This window comes from Branchiostoma belcheri, unplaced genomic scaffold, assembly GCF_001625305.1.
Source record: "Branchiostoma belcheri isolate BF01 breed outbred unplaced genomic scaffold, Haploidv18h27 scaffold13, whole genome shotgun sequence".
Classification (NCBI taxonomy): Eukaryota; Metazoa; Chordata; class Leptocardii; order Amphioxiformes; family Branchiostomatidae; genus Branchiostoma; species Branchiostoma belcheri.
In genome coordinates, this window is record NW_017802713.1 from 3,138,481 (window position 1) to 3,155,894 (window position 17,414).

Genomic DNA, 17,414 nt, shown 5'->3' on the forward strand with positions numbered 1-17,414 from the left:
TTATAACGGATGATTTGCCATAAATGTCATTTTAAAATATGTCAAAAGGAATGTGATGTTGCATATTAAGTACCGATGGAGAAGTAGTGTTTAACTTAATAGAAGTGATTGTTGATCTTTGTACAAGTTAGTGAGGTAGGTAATTTTTACTGGTTGATTCGGGTACGGGATACAATAATGCTGGCATCAATTCAGTTGTTAAAGTCTAGGTCACATACATAGTGCAATGCACTTACGACGATTCCATATGTGCATGTACGTCGTACGTTTTGGTAAGCGATGGATGCAGAACTATTGCATCCATTTATGATCCAACCTACATTATATACGGGGACATAATATTATTGTTGCGAAAAAAAAAATCACAAAAATCAGCCGTTCACCGATGCATATGACAGGGGTTTAAGCACAAAGCAGCGGAATTATCAAAACGGAAGTAAATGCAACCTTCCTTACTCAGTACATAAATATAATGCAAGTCAGTATGATGCAATATGTAAATCAAGTAAATGGTATAGTTATGTACAATAAAACATTTCGGATTGATATGATCGGAATGATATTTCGTGACATCAGCTCTTTAACTCAAAACACGATCAAAATAAAATGTATAGCTGTGACGTAGTTCATTCAGTGTTTTTCTTGGTATGGACATTATTATAAGTTTATTCATATTCTAGTCATTTGTGGCATTGAAGCTGTTGTACAGAGACCAAACGAATGGTTTTCAATGTTTAGCATAAAAATTGTTGAATGGTGGAAACAGTGAGAAGTCAAGTAAAACACTCTATATAGAAAATAGAAATACTGGCACCTGTTTGAATATTTTGCCTTTGTGCGTTCTGTTTGAATTGGTACAACTATGTTGGGATTTTTCCCAAGAGATTCTCTTCATAACATACATCTGCGGAGGAATCAGAACGACTTGGACGATTACCAAGAGCATGCCTTTGTCAGACTGCTGTTCCTCACGAGGACAGGTTCGCTGTCACCGAGGACAATGCTGTCAAACAAACCAGTGGAGACAAGAACACACAGCAATCTTACATGACATTGGACGTGACATTGTCAGCTGTTCCCCCAGTCCCCAGTTGGACGATTACCAACCGCTTGTCTTTGTCAGACTGCTGTTCCTCACGAGGATAGGTTCGCTGTCACCAAGGACAATGCTGTCACACAAACCAGTGGAGACGAGAACATACAGCAATCGTACATGACCTTGGACGTGACATTGTCAGCTGTCCCCCAGTTGAACTATTACCAACCACATGTCTTTATCTGGCTGCTGTTCCTCACGAGGACAGGTTTGCTGCCAACAAGGACAACGCTGTCAAACAAACAGGTGGAGACAAGAACACACAGCAATCTTACATGACTGTTCCCCCAGTTTCTTAATGAGACAATATCGAACCGTTGACTTTCAAGTTTTTGAAGGTATTGGGCCTAGTCGACCAGTGTGTTGGGCTGAGTTGGTAACGGTCCGAGTCGTTCGACACTCGTCTGTGTATAACATCAAGGCTCAGCCTGATAGATACTTCTAGACATCAGACAATACCACCGATTGTACATACCATATTGACTATTGCTTAAACATTTTTTGTGCTTGTGCTTGATGTACACTTTGTATGTGAAACGATAGTTTTTATGCACGACAGATCACGTGCTTGGGTTGAAATAAACTACCACTATTAAATTTAACAATTTGATGTTTTATCGTGTTTTATACCATTCGAGATAGTCGGCAAACATTTTGAACGGCTCTCTCACGACAAAGTAGATAAAAAGCAAAGAAAGGTCCATAATACTAGTACTCCAACAGGTATTATAGAATTTGAACTAAAATAGTAAGATGTTAGTTAACCTTCGCATGGCTTGCTTACCCATTTATGGGGGATGACTCTTATATTGCAGACTTTTATATATTACTACTGGCAGCTATAGAGTCGTATTAACGGGGGCTTTAAATTTTTTAGCCCGTATGTAAGGATAAAATTTAAAAATGATTCACTTCACACACTCTCACCTTGCAAACCTCTTGTCTCATGTCCGTGTACAGCGTAATTAAATTTTGTAAAATTTAATAGCGTCAGACAGTGCAGTTTAGACTCTTTTAATTATATGCGTGTTTGTCTGTCTCCCTCTTCGTCACAAAGATAACTAAACAACATCTAAATGGTTTGGTTTCCTATCTAATCTTTTGTGACAAAAAATTAAAGATATTTTCCATGTTAATGCAGTTCGCCTTCAACATGTACAACATTCTGATTTTGAAATGCATATTTTGTACATCATTAAACATCTTTTAAAATTGTTAAAACAACCTTTTACTAAGAGAACGGGGCAGTACAAGTGCAAATATTGTTTTAACAAATGACAAATGATGTAGCCTTTATCCCCCTGAACCCAACAAGCCAATATATTGGCTTGACGCTTGAACCCGAGGCGCCACTATTTCACATTCAAATCTCCCGCGAAATCTTGTGCCCAATAGGAAATTAACCAATCAAATAGCTTATAACTAATGGCATTGGCCAATCAGAAGACAGATAACATGTAGGACCTTGTGGGTCACGGCATTTTGAAAAGTTTGGTGAATTTTGGCTGACGTTTGCTGAAGTTGTGTGTGCAAAAATGAGTTATTTATCAGAAGATTTGTTAGAGTTTGAGGAAGTCGAGGTGGACAGTGAAGACTCTGTAATGACTAGCCCCTGCTAGTCATTCCAGATGACTACCTCTCATTAGATGAGACCCTTTACCCGATGTGAACGCAGGTGAGCTTCAAACAATTCAACCCTGGCAAACCGGCTAAGCATGGCTTTCTGTTTAAATCCATCAATGCTGTCAGATACCCTTACACATTCACTGTGGCACCGTACAGTGGTAAACCAGCTGCTGAAGCTGGGGGTACTACGTGCAAGGGCGTGATGCATATAGCTGTATATTGTGCGATATGGCTTAGGTCTTGTCAACGTTATGGATGATTTTGTGACCAAGCATGCATGTTACATGTATTTAAGATTTCCTAGATTGGCATAAGCTTGCTTCATTTGAGAAACCAACCAAGTTAAAACCCTGAGTGTGGCTTCATGATTTTACCAGATTCAATGTATACAGTTCAATTGACAGGGATATACGTGTATTTTGACGTTGCCATTTGAAATATTTGGTTATCATTGACTTTGTGCATGTCTTACAATATGGGCTCAGTAGTAAATGCCAGTGTATGTCTTACAACACCAGGCTTTATTTCAGGGGCCAGTTGTTGAACAAGAAGTAGAGGTAACAAGGGCCTGGGAGGGTCAGGATGGATGGACAGTTTATGTTTAACCCATTGACAGCAAATGATCAAATGCACCTTGCAGGTCAGTTAAACCTCCCTGTAGTAAAACCCCATAATATGGATCAAAGGAATGTCCCTCTGGAGCCACCTCGTTCTAGTGATCTTGTCAGCATTGACAAAGATGGGAACTGTTTTTATAGAGCTATAAGTTACCATCTGTGGCACCGAAGAATATCATTGTAAAGCGCATGATTGACTTTATGTCAACATTGTCTGAGGATGTTTACAGGTCTTGGTTCGACGGAGGACTAACCATGGACCAGTACCTGGCTCGTGCGGATTGGGCTCACAATGGGAAACGTCCAGGAGACTTTGGTGCATGGGCCATAGAGGTAGAAATGGATATCCGGATACAATGGCTTTATTCTCGGGAATACGCATCTTTTTGTACAGTACGTACAGGAACAAGTGGACATGGTTTGAATACCCATAAAAGAGAATGGAAGACGAGTAGGGGTACAAGGCCCAATGTCAGTTAAAAGTAGCACAAAATAAAGGTGAAGTTGTGTTGGGAGTTAGTAGTAGGGGATGCTCATCAGGTACACTATGTAATATGTCCTACAGGGTGGAGTAGTTGCAGGGAGAGTACAACTGTGTCAGCAGGGTTTAGCAGGGGAGAGACTGCTAGTTGTAGGAAGGTTAGAGGTAAAGCTAAGAGGAGGGGGAGTGTATATTGTCCGATATGGCATGTAAAATGTATTTCAAATTTCCTAGGTAGGCTTAAGCTTGCTTAACCAACCTAGTTAAAACCCCGAGTGTGGCTTATTCATGATTTTACCAAATTCAATGTATACAGTTCAATTGACAGGGATATACTGAAACTTACTTGTTTTATGAACAGATGGACGCTTCTAAGAAAGGACGGCAGGAGAGTAAGCACTCAGACTTGGGCCGGGCTGGTACGAGTTTCAGTATCGGTCAGTCAATGGAGAATGGTTCCACCATCCAAATATGGTAAATACGTCTGCACCATTTCTTATCAACTTTTAGCTGTAGTCTTTTCAAGTCAGCTCTAATAATACAGCTTTGCATTTGGTAAGCTCGTCATCCCAATGCTATAGTTTAGTACGTATATGTATTTACTACCTTCAACTTAAATCTATCTTGAGAGTAAGGTAGAATTTTCGGTAAGACCGTAAAGAATTAAAATCAAGTACCAGTATTCATGACCATCCTCATGATTGCCGGATACAAGATCAGAAGATCAAAGCAGAAGAAGAAGGAGCAGAAGCAGGAGCAAAGGGATAAGAAGAAAAAAAGAAGCAGGAGAAGGAGCAGAAGGAGAAGAAGTAGCAGAAGGAGCAGACGAAGAAGACGGTACAATTGTACCCGGAGGTTGATCAGCCCAGTCAGCTGTGTCACGATGTCCAGGGCCAGCAGCCACCTGATGACCTTCCGGCAGCCACTACAGCCCTGACAACAACATTTACACAAACCCACTTGGACATCATCAATCTCGCCCTGTTTACCTTATCCATGCTGTGGTCTGTAAACGCAATTTGTTCACTAATCATGTCCTTGTATCGTGCACAAAAGTCCCGCCATCTTTCCCTCACAACTACCAATAACACCGCTGCCAGTCATACTTTCCGAGTATTGTCCATTTTCTTCCTGGGATTGGTAACTTGTATATTTGAAAGTTTTGCATTAAAGCATGAAAATTATATAGGAGGACAAGACCACGTATACTTAAGACCACGTATCAACAATAAATGACATGGCCTCTGGACTCCAACTCATGGACCCTGTACAACAATTCACGAGAGATACAACGGTTGACATTGAATCCAACACCTTTGCAAAGATTCTTAACCAGCAGTTTTTAGTGGACAATTTCGATAGCGTCGGCTGGGCAATCACACACTACGGTGGATTACCTCTTGTAAATTCACAGCCCCCGGATCATACCAATATTGGGCCACAGTGATGCCTCTTCAATGCGTTTCTAGTACCAGCTAAAACTGTGAAGTTTAGTAGTGGTGCGATCAGGCCAGTTACAGTCATATGTATGAAATTCTAATCCTGGGCTGCCTTTACCCAACAGAGTGTCTAAAGTTACAGTGAGACAACAATACCTGTACATTCTATCAAGGAGCTTCCATCTGGCAAACTATGTCACCCTCTCTCATGGCACTTTTTTCCCTTTATACTGGGTGTTCCTGCATGTGGGTACCAACAACCTCCCCATGCACCGTCCACTCAGCCGGACTGTTGAGTGACTTAAGTTACGCTTCCGTCTGCCTCTGTTGTTACTCGTATTACCAGTATTTTGCGTCGTTTCCATTCTGAGGGCAATGACGGGAGACGCTCTGAGTTGAATTATCTTTTGGTTAACCTATGTTCACTTGAGGGTGTGTTTTTCTTTGATAATGGCGGCCAGGCTCGCAGAGAGATGTATGCACGTGATGGATTGCATCTTAGTCGTGATGGCAACAATAGTTTTGCTAGCTATCTCTCTCTTCCCCTCAACAACATGGTCGAGCTACACCGGCGGAGCTGTCAGCCACCCCGCCGGTTTGTGTTGAGGAATGAGAAAGAGTTGCATCAGCAGAGGACCAGGAGAAGAGGACGGAGGCAGTAATGGAGAAAAAGAGGATGCCAGGGATGTGGGCCAGGAGAGGGAGGGGAGGAGGTGGTCAGTCCAGGGGGGGGGGGTCTATGAAGGTAGTGGGTAATGAAATGTGTGACATTCTCACTGGAAACAAAAGCGAAACCCCCGCACTTAAAGTTACTGTGCCGACCTGTCATTTAAATTCTGTACTGCCGACGATACAGATCAACTTCGCCGCCACTTCTATTCAAGGGGGAACGTTCAAATTCGGCGGCACCTGTGCATCCTCCAGTGCACAGGCGACTCAACAAACTCACAGTGTCAATGACTGTTCGAAGTTGTGTGTGTGTGGGTGGGGGGGGTACTAATTGGGTACACTATGTAATATGTCCTACAGGGTGGAGTAGTTGTAAGCATAGGAAGGGCAGGGAGAGTACAGCTGTGTCAGGAGGCCAGGGGGACAGACTATATATAGGTGTAGGGAGGTTAGTGGTAATGCTTACAGGAGGGGGAAGTGGCCAAATTAGATGTTGTATGTATTATACCTTGCATGACTAACTGGGCCATACAAGGACAAGGTCAACATTTTGAACAATTATGATATTATATACTAGTATGTAACACAATTATGACAATGTACTGATCATACTTTTGGTATAAAAATGATGCTCATTTGAGTGTCTATATGATGAACACAAATACAGCAATAAATGTTTCCCCTTTGTACTGCATCGAGTCATAGCACATCTCCAGTTATTAAATGCAAATGAATAATCACTACTGCAACTCCTTTCCATTTCAGCATCAAGTGCTTCAAGTGTGGCAAATATGGCCACAAGGCCTACAAATGCACCACGTACACACGTTGCATACAGAATCAGAAAAGTTTAGATACCTCACATGGGCAAAGTAACCCAATAGAGAACCACAACAGAAGTGGTACCAATAGCTTCCCTGTCGTAAATAAAAGAGTTGTCAGGAGGTTTAGGGAGTATATTTACATCACATCGGCCATTGCATAGGAAAACCTGGCAGAGGACTAACGATGGTGATCTTATAGACTGTTTAAAACCACATATAAGGAAGAAAAATATCTCAGTAACGAAAATATAAGGGTGAGAAATGCTGTCACAAGACTTAGAATAAGCTGCCACAGATTACATATTGAAATCGGAAGACATACCCGCACTCCCCTTGAACACAGATTATGTAAATATTGTAACTTGAACAAAATAGAAGACGAACGCCATTTTGTAACAGAGTGTGGATTGTATAGCAAAGAGAGAAATGAACTGTATATGTTTGTACAACACCTATTCCCCTATTTCACGCACTTAAGTAGTGTAGAAAAATTCATATTCCTTATGCGACTAGATAAACCACCCATCGAAAAACAGATCTGTACGTTTATTTCTGCAATAACTGAAAAGCGAGAAGTTGAATTTATATAACGATACTTAGTTAATTTTGTATCTGTTAACCGTGTCCATTCATCTTGTTTTGTTGTGACCTGTACTTAGCCAAGTGTGGCATAAAGGTCTTCATTCATTAATTATTATTAAATAATATTAGCTCTTTAATTTTATGATAGGCTAATTGGAGTACCAATAAATAACCATAAAATTAGTGTTTTTTTTAACATTAAAAGACAACGAGTCTTCAAATTGCCGCTATCAAATGCTCAGTAATAAACAATAACATACATAGCTAATCACAGGTCCCGGTTGCACAGAAACAGAACAATGCACCATCAGAACTGATGTACCATAGTGGACAATAACTTGCTGATTTAATAGCAAGCCTTCCCTCGTCTCTGATGTATGAATATCAGTGTCCATTGACGCGCGAAAATGTAGCAATGAATAACCATAGATGTCTTTTCACATTATGTGGACAATAAGTTTTCAAATTGCCGATATCAAATGCTCAGTAATAAACAATAACCTACATAGCTTATCGCAGGTCCCGGTTGCACAGAAACAGAACAATGCACCATCAGAGCTGTTTGTACCATAGTGGACAATATACTTGCTGATTAGCATGTTTTCGCTCGTCTCTGACGTGTCCAATGACGTGCAAAAATGTAAGAATCAACCTGGCCAAAATATAATCCTGGTAGGTGGATGTGAAGATAGTCAAAGAGCAGCAATGGGAAAAAAACAAGGACTTGAAAGATCTTGAGTGTCTCTGTTCAGATCTCTCAGAGACAACACAAGACTACATACCAGTGGGAGGTGGTGCAGAGCGCTGCTTGCCCGCCATTTTGAGGAAATTCTGATTTAAGGGCCGAAATTTCCGTCGAAGGGTGGAATCAGCTGATGATCCCACTGGTGAGGCCACGAGACTTTTATGGTCAAGTGTGTATTTTTAAACTGCTACAAGGGAGTGTACATGTAGGTCAACTTCCCTGACACCGATGTACCCGTCCTCTGCACACCATTTTGCAGTTAACTAGATTGTAACGAGCTTTGGCTCCGGACAGGGGTAAAGGATAATGTAATGTATAGTTTAGCTTAGAAGAGGAGAAGCTACAGCAAAGAAACAGAGACTGCGAAAGGCTGCAGCACTAATTGCACCTTTAACTACACAACACACTTGCAGAGTATGCAGCAGGGTCTGCAAAACTAAGGCCGTGACTTTCGAGCCACAAAAGAAGTCACCAGAGGCCCGCACAAGATAGTCTGCAATAGACTGAACTGCCAAAGAAGTTTAGCCATTGAAATAGAATACAGCATAACATCAGTAGCATCGAGTGTGTTGGCGGGAAATGTAATCAAAGAAGCCTAGGTTCTGTACCGGAGACGTGGACGCTCAAACCTGTTGACATACATCAATCAAATTCAAATAAGATGAAAAATATTATGCAGTTATCTTCGGGCACAGTTATTAGTACTATATTCAGTCACGGATTTTATTTCCTTGTAACTAAATGCTAAATTGGAAGCAATTTTGAAGAGTCTTCTGTTGGTAATACAGACTTACTATTCCCCTTGCGGAATGCATTTCCTGCACCCAAGTGTTACCTCGTTAGAGGGCGTCTCTAGTCTAATTGAATTTAGGCTTTTTAAAACTAAAATTACATTCGCCCTAAAAGACAAGGACTTACTAGGACAGAGAGAACGTCTATATCAATTTTATTTGCATGGTTAATGAAAGTCTATTGCAAAATCCGTGCCCGGAGGTTATTAGTAATTACAAAACATAAAATAACATTGAAACAGAGTATAAAAGTCTACACGATGAAGGTAGCTGTCTAGAACTATAACTATGTCTAAAACTATGTCAAAAGGGTTTGAATTATCTTCTTTAAAACATGGGAGCCGTAATGTCCTACCTTTGCCAAAATTTGTGGGTTTTGTGAAGATAAAAGAATAATAGTGTTTTCTTTGTCTGTAAGTTTAGAGAAATTGGGATAAATCGTAGAAGTTTGAATAGTCTACTAATTTCGAGCGCTGTTACGGAATGAACAGTTTGAAATAAAATGTATTTCGTCTTCCACAGCCTTTGCACTACAATATTTACGTTCTTTTACATGAAGGCAATCTTCTATACCGGTCTCTCTCTATTTCCAGAGGATGGACGCTAACTCTATTTACAATGATGCTGTAAAATTAAAGTAGTAAATGGTGGGATTTTTTTTACTTGTAGCGATTGCGAGTAGAGTAAATTAAGGGAATATTACTGGACTAATACCAAGCAAACCAGGGGGTTATTTTCATAATAATGTTACAGCGACCTTCTTTGTTAGTATGTATACGATTTTCTTTCATAAGGAAAGTCATAATCTGATATGATGGTTTATGTAAATTACCAATACAGCACGATGTAAAAAGACCTTATTTATATTTCTAATATTTTTGCTTTGCAAAACAATGTTATACTTTTCAAAGTATAATATTATTTAGCAAACCTATGAGGTAATCCTCTTGTGTTAACCTGAGTTGAGTCTGGACATAGGTATAAAGTGCCTCTCCCTCGCACTATACTAGGCTCTTCTAGGGATTAGAACCCAGAACCTTCCGATTCTAAGTCAACAAACAGACAGCTGCAAATGAACAGTGTATAGCAATGTGTCAGGCAGGGCTGAGCCTCATATTTATTGTACAGGACAGTTCAGCTCACCTAATCCTTGTACGGAACAGAAAAATTAATGTCTCACTTGCAACACACCTATTTGTTTTGCCTTCCACCCATTTTCTCACAAACCTACTATCAGTGTGTATTAAACTACAACTTTCGAGCATGAATAACCAGATTCTTATCCGTAAATTTGTAATCGCCTGACAAAAGTAGGACATCTCGTTCCATTTTCTCGACGTCATTCAAGAATTCCTCGTGTTTGTCTGGTGGTAAGTAGCAAAGATGGCGGAAAACAGCACTCATAGTTTTCTTCCATTGTTCCCTAGATGTGAAAGAGTACTGTTGTTCTTTGAGATGACAGGAGAGAACCTCAAAACCACACTCTTCTAGAAGATAGCTACTGTGGCTTTCTTTTACGAGGTCGCTGGAAGGCCAAGGAAACAAATTCGGTTCAAAATCCTTCAAGTAGACTTTCCATTTGGGGTGGGAAGCCATACCCGGGCTGATTTTGCCCCATTTGTTTACATCGATGCCAACCCAAAATAAAATTTCTCCATGAGGCTTCAGGCAAGAATGCAGCACTTTCAGCGCAGCAGCCTTGTCTTTCACCCAGTGTAGCACTTGGAAAGAGACTACCTTACTGAAGGCGCCTTGCCACTCTGGCTTAATGGTTGACGCATCGGAGATATCGGACACATCATAGAGAACGTTTGGGGAGGAGTTCTGTTGACTGGAATACCTGTGGAAAATAGAAGCAGTCTTTAGTATTATTACAATTCGGTCCATAATGCTTATTGTGGCTAATTTAGGAACAGCTCTCCTTTAGGTGCCCGACCATATTTCACAGCTATTCTTCTAGCAGGGCGTGGCGTACAAAAAACAACAACAAAAAACAAACAACATATATCAACATCAAAGTTTGCTAAAAATCCACAAACCCAGCTTTAGGTATCGGAATTCCACAGATTTCAAGTCTCACGTTACGAGCACCATACTGTGCTGATCGATTTTAGAAATATACATTTTCTATCAAAGTTTTATACGCGAATTGCAAAAAAAAAGGAAATACCTAACGAAGTCAGGTGACACATCTAAGCCCACCACAGAAGAGACCCCTGGCTGTTGGGAGATGTACTTGCAGATTTCCCCCGTACCACACCCCGCGTCCAGAACTGTGTCGCCTTCCTCCCACCTCATGTACTGCTGCAGCAGCTCAACTCCGAGGTCGTGCTGAAAGGAGCGGTTCTGAGAATAGTACCTAGGATTCGTTGTGTCCATTTTCTGTGTTGAGATAAAATAGAATAACACTTCAACCGTAAATACGAGAACAAAGGAAACAACAAAATATGAAATAGTAAGAATAATCTTTTAGCAGACACCGCTGGCCATTATGGATATTAATTACCTCGCAAGGGCTGAAGGGAAGACTAAGCGATGATTGCGTAACAGTACGTTGACCCCTGATCAATGATTGGCGCGACGGTGCAGCTAATAACCCTGATGTTCACTTTTAGTCAACTTCCAAAGTATTAATATAATAAATTCCATCCATTTTCAAATTTAATTATGAATTAAGATTTTAAACCTAAAAGCTTAACTGCAATGTCTTGATCTGTTGAAATTTTGGCCAATTAATCTGATTATTTTTATATCTTTTACGTACCCACATACCACATTTTATGACAACGTACAGGTCTGCTCGAGTAATAATGGTCACATTAACGATACACACGAACAATACCAAAAATTAACGTCGAATTTTTTAACGGACTCCGAGGTATTTAGCGATCTGTAATTGGTTATTGAGTCTAAACAAGGCCGATCAGTCTGGCAACGTTAGAAGTGTGTAGAAGGTAAAGTAAATAAGTCAAATATTACGGACCTGTTGCAAAAGTATCAACGCCACGTGCAAAGCGACAACGCCCCGTTAGTGATACTATCAAATCGTAGTCTTGTCATCTGTTATTGAATTGAATTGAATTGAATTGAATTGTTATCTACAGAGCACGGCTACAGCCTTTGGATCGGACTGCCACGCTGTCACACTGAAATGGTCAATTTCGGACTTTGCACTGGAAGGATCACATTTGACTTCCCAAAGTCGGTTAGAGGTCGCATTAGCCTGTGTTAACACAAGCTGTCTGCCGGAGGCCAATGACCCCGGGCGACAACCTACGGGCGGCGGCCGCCAGGAGCGCAGTTTAGTCAGGCTAAAGTCTAATACGCTGGTTTCGCTGTGTCATTGGGAATAATGATATAATTTAAAAAGAAATAGGATATAAGGTCTGCTAAGACTTATGTTACCCATAGTAACAACATTAATGCCTAAAGGACGTCATGCATATTTAAGCGATCGGCCATCTTGACTTGTACCCAGCTTGTTTTGTACCCTGCTTTTTATATCACATATAAAACGGAACATCTAGTGCTCAGGACTCTGCTGGGCAGCTCTACAAATCAATCAACAGGCATTTCGAAGGCACAAACAACATCCCATTTGGCACAGCCAGGACAAAAGTTCCGGAGGCGAAGGTTCAACTGAAAAAAGAGCCGACAAACAGTAGGAAAAGAGAGGTACAGTAAGAAAATGTGCACGGAGTACAGAGGAGAAATGGGCAAAACAGATGTAGCAAATCTCTTAAGTACAAGAGAGAGCTACAGCAAACGACAACAACGAAGGATGATGCAGTATTATGAAACACGAGAGGAGGCCCAAACAAGATGAAAGTCACCCTGTCTGAGAACGACATCGATCGTGCTCATCTTCTCCCGGGACGCATGGAACCTGATAGTAGTCGTAAGCTACAGATCGAGTTTGTGCCTCACAGCGCTCGCAACAACCTGTTCTCTGCAAAGTCCGTCGGAGGGATCGGGTCTGTACATCACTGAGTACCTCAGTCAGGAAAATACTCAGCTACTCCGCGAAGCACTTGCAAAGCTAGAGTTTTTTTGTAACATATAAATCATATAATACTTCTCTTGTTGATATATTGCTGTATGTATAGGGGTTTAGTTTTCAGCGTACTACTTTATGTTTATGACTATTTGTATGATTATTGTATTTATGTTAAATGTTAAGTGGGGCTGTAAAATAAGTTGTACACTTGAGTTCAGTGCCACTTCGTCCTTGTATTTGTATTGCTTTTTTCAATAAAAAAAAAAGCTAGAGAATGCTTGGTCCTTCAACGGACGGATCTTCGGTCTCGTGGATAAAGAAGAGGATAACTTCCTTAGGCAGGTCACACAGCAGATGAGGTGAGATACTGGATGTTCTGCCAGAAGCACCAGAGCAGTGAAGCTTTGCCTCCGTCAAGCAACAGCCTTCAGCACCACATAGAGAGAGCCAACTACCAAACATTCATTTGGAAAAGTTGCAAACGGCATGCAAGCGAAACGACCTCTGTCCATGTAAAGGCCATGAGATGTCATGCACTAAGTCATCTTGGACGTGAACTTTTTTATGTGTGACGAAGTCTCGATGTTAAGCTAAACAGCTAGAGCGGTAACGTGTTGGCAACTGGATATATAAAAACATGCTGCTGAAAATTGAATTAAACCAATGTAAATGCCAAGTAAAAAAAAAAAAAACCTCAAGACGAGAAAGACGTCAGTTGTTTTATTTATAGCAACTGACGCTGCAGACGTTTCACCATTTCTCTAACGTGGAGAAGGTCATTCGTTGAGTCCACAGATGCCCTTCTAGTGGGGCGGTTTCCCCGTCCAGGAGCACGGAAGGCAGGCATAATACTAGTAGTCTATGGCCGTATCGGCGGCTAGTGGGATGGATCAGGGAGACGGATCGGGTGGCGGTGGAGGAGATGGCCCGGGGGCGGCCGTGGTAGAACTGACGGTTACGCTGCGGGAAGCGTACATCAAGAGGGGCTATTGCGTCCTGAAAATTAACATTTCTATGTGATTCAACCGATGTAGCGTAATAAAAAAATAATATGCTCTGAATGTAAATCCAATATCGAGCAAGCAAACCACACTGTAACTAGACTAAGTACACATGCTATTCTAATGTGCCTATCTCCAACTAACGTTCAAATGTAAACAGTGTCACCAAAGCATACTATTAGAATAAGGCTGTCAGAGGTAAAACAACGTTAACCCAACCACACACGTGAAGGTTTTTCATGTATAGATTATGTTATAGATTAGGTAAGACTAGATGTGAAGCTGGGTGCAGTTAGGAGGACCCCACCCTCTACAGGCCAGTAGACTTTGCCAGTACAAAGCGGCTGGGTATCCTAGTAGGTGTGTTCCTATGTAACAGGCATCGAGACAAAGGCCGCGGCCGCTCAGGGGTTGGAAAAACCTGCGTGTGCACAGGTATTGTGCCTGGAGAACACTCAAAGAAATTCGAAAAACTTCCCGACTGACTGCTGGCAACATTTCACAGTCTTGGATATAAAGGTTCCCCCCGGCATGGGTATGCGTGACGTGTCGGAAACATCTGGACAGACTACCTACCATCACCACTAACATCCACTACAAACAACCACGGAAAACAGTAAGTAAACATTATCACTTTATTTTTCTTAGGTGTTGATTTTTTGTATAAATGCAATCTACTATACTCCTGCTCAATATATAACTAGAAATACGTAACTAGAATATACTCCTATCATTATAGTACTCCTATTATTATAGTAAGTGATTTAGTAAGAGACTACCTGTGTTTACACATGGGTTTTGATCTATTCTATTATGTTGCTCCTCAATAAATTGTCCTCAACAAATGCATGGCACTCCATAGGTACATGTCAATACATCATCATACTTCCGCCAGCCACTTCTGGCCGCCAACAAGAGAGGTTCCTGGCACGTCTCTGTGCGGTAACCACCACCCGCACACGCAGTTAGTCTTCCATCATGAAGCCACAACTTTGTTACTCCCAGTCTCAAGACGAATTGTTAAAATGACCATATAGTAAAACATCGTGTGACGTTCTGCTTACACGTGTACTCATTGCAAGGGGTGTTTTTGCAGAAAACCCCTTATTGAGGCGATGAATAAATCAAACGTATTTTAAAGGTACACAGATTCAGATAATCTTTCCTTAATCATATTTTTAAGAATGGCTTCAAAGTTGAAACGACGCTGTTGGTCAGAAGACGACATGGCCGCAGCATTTGATGTCGTCAAGAAGAAAGAGCTAAGTCTGGGTCAAGCCTCCATGGCGTTTCACGCACGAGTCGGATAGTGAAGAAAAGAGCGATGCAGGTGACCAGAGTGAAGTAGGAGAAGGAGTGGTCCACGAGTAAGATGGTGAGGGAAAGAGCGATGCAGTCCACGAGTAAGATGGTGAGGGAAAGAGCGATGCAGTCCACGAGTCGGATGGTGAGGGAAAGAGCGATGCAGTCCACGAGTCGGATGAAGAGGGAAAGAGCGATGCAGTCCATGAGTCGGATGGTGAGGGAAAGAGCGATGCAGTCCACGAGTCGGATGGTGAGGAAAAGAGCGATGCAGCCCACGAGTCGGATGGTGAGGGAAAGAGAGATGCAGTCCACGAGTCTGATGGTGAGGAAAAGAGAGATGCAGCCCACGAGTCGGATGGTGAGGGAAAGAGCGATGCAGTCCTGGAGTCTGATGGTGAGGAGAAGAGAGATGCAGCCCACGAGTCGGATGGTGAGGCTATTCGCGCAAGGTTTAATAACAAGAGAGCATGGGTTTCTCGCGCACATAGCTGCGCCAGAACTAGCTCTGCTTGCGCGTGATGCTGTTACTTCTTATTCCACTTCAGTGTCACTTGCAATGTACAGGATTGCACATAAAGTGAATCTAATATGGGCACCCACTACCATCTGATCTTTTCACAATAAAATACTGTCTGAACATGTTTACTATGGCTGAGAAGGCAGGATTGTCTGGCCGAAAAGGTAATCACACTGCACGGAAAACCATGATGCAGACCCTCGTTGCCGCCGACCTTCCCCCACGCGATTCTTTACAACTCTCTAGTCAAGAAAAATCTTCCGTCGGTTAACTACTACTCATGTGCCAGAGAAGAGCAACAGAATGGATTTTTGCTTCTTGACAGACAGCAGCTAAATTCTGAGAGGGATGTCTTTGAATAATCTGGTAAAGAAATGAAGTGAAGTCACGATCACCATTTGTGAAAAGCTTTTTGTAAACATTTGTACTGATGAAAGGTACCGGATGGTACTTGAAACGTTTACGTATTAGAATTTAGTTAGAAAAGATTCAACGGCTTTATCAATTTATTTTTATCCTGGATGATTAACCTTCACCAACGTACTTTTTTTATAAACAGTTTGGATGTGCAGGATGCACCGTAAATCATAAAATAGTTTCAGCTCACGGTATATGAGCTAATTCAGATTAGGAAGTGTAATTGTGGAAACGTCAGCACAAAAAAAACACTAAGTTTGACTTTTATTCTGTTACATGTATGTCTGTTGTGATTGCCATGCTATCTGCTGTTAGTCAAATGTTAATTGTATGTATTACTTAAACATGATAAACCCAACTTTTTATGTAGCATCTATACCTAAGTCAAGATCATTTTTTTTGTCAATTCTCCAAAAGGTATGATAATATTCATTTTGCTGTATGCATTTCCATATTATATATACATATATTACATACAATATGTAGTAAGTGTTTATGGACCGATGTCTGGCCAATCACACAAAAATTGCTACTGTAACGCCGTAGACAGTACAGCCAGCGACGTGCACATGTCTTAGTTGTACGAATCCAAACCGCCCAAAGTTTGGTTTCGGAAGCCAGGAGCATGTTTAGAAATCCTGTACTGGAGATAACCCAGTCTCCATACAGGATGCCAAATTCACCGCTATCCATTTTAATGTAGCATCTTTCCTTCCATTTATTCCATCATTTTTTAAGTCACGATCCAAAATATAGTCCATTCTTAAAGAAGCATATTCATTTTCCTGTATGCATCAATTCCATACATGCAAAACTGTAGTAGAATTGTTTATGGACCGATGTCTGGCCAATCTGATAACACCAAAGATTGCTATTGTAACGCCGTAGACAGTACAGCCAGTGACGTGCACGTGTCTTGGATATGACTCCAGCCTGCCCAAGGTTTGGTTTCAGAAGCCAGGACAATGTTCCTGAGCTGAAAATCACCCATTTCCTGACAGGAGGCCTCAGGTCCCAATAATTGTCATCAGTGACTCACCACCTTTCACCATTATTTGTAGCACTGACTGCATTTCATTTGATTGTGACATCCTGCAAGTTGAGATTGTTAGGATTTCTGATTATTGCATTTTCCACAAAAACTTAAATCATTGGTAAAAATAGCACAAAAACACTCAATACATGACCATTTCGGGTTCAGAAGCCATTGACATTAAAAAGACAAAGCAAATCTGATATCAGTCATTGAAAAAGGACTCCAACCAAGAAGCAAAAATTGTAATAATTATTGTAAAGTTCCAAAATTT

General features: G+C 41.2%; 1 protein-coding gene across 1 annotated transcript; it reads right to left on the minus strand.

The window, feature by feature from the left end:
• Window positions 1-10,118: 10,118 nt before the first annotated feature.
• LOC109463814 (juvenile hormone acid O-methyltransferase-like) lies at window positions 10,119-11,249 on the minus strand. Its single transcript, XM_019760682.1, has 2 exons — window positions 11,041-11,249; window positions 10,119-10,710 (listed from the first exon to the last, which is right to left on the minus strand). The coding sequence occupies exons 1-2, from the start codon at window positions 11,247-11,249 to the stop codon at window positions 10,119-10,121; spliced, it is 801 nt and encodes a 266-aa protein (XP_019616241.1).
• Window positions 11,250-17,414: the final 6,165 nt, after the last annotated feature.

What these genes read in the sequence shown, in the direction of transcription:
- LOC109463814 (XM_019760682.1), bottom strand. Translation starts at nt 11,249, where the DNA reads ATGGACACAACGAATCCTAGGTACTATTCTCAGAACCGCTCCTTTCAG. An exon ending in GTGTCACCTGACTTCGTTAG is followed by an intron (nt 10,711 to 11,040) that starts GTATTTCCTTTT and finishes TATTTTCCACAG; the next exon opens with GTATTCCAGTCAACAGAACT.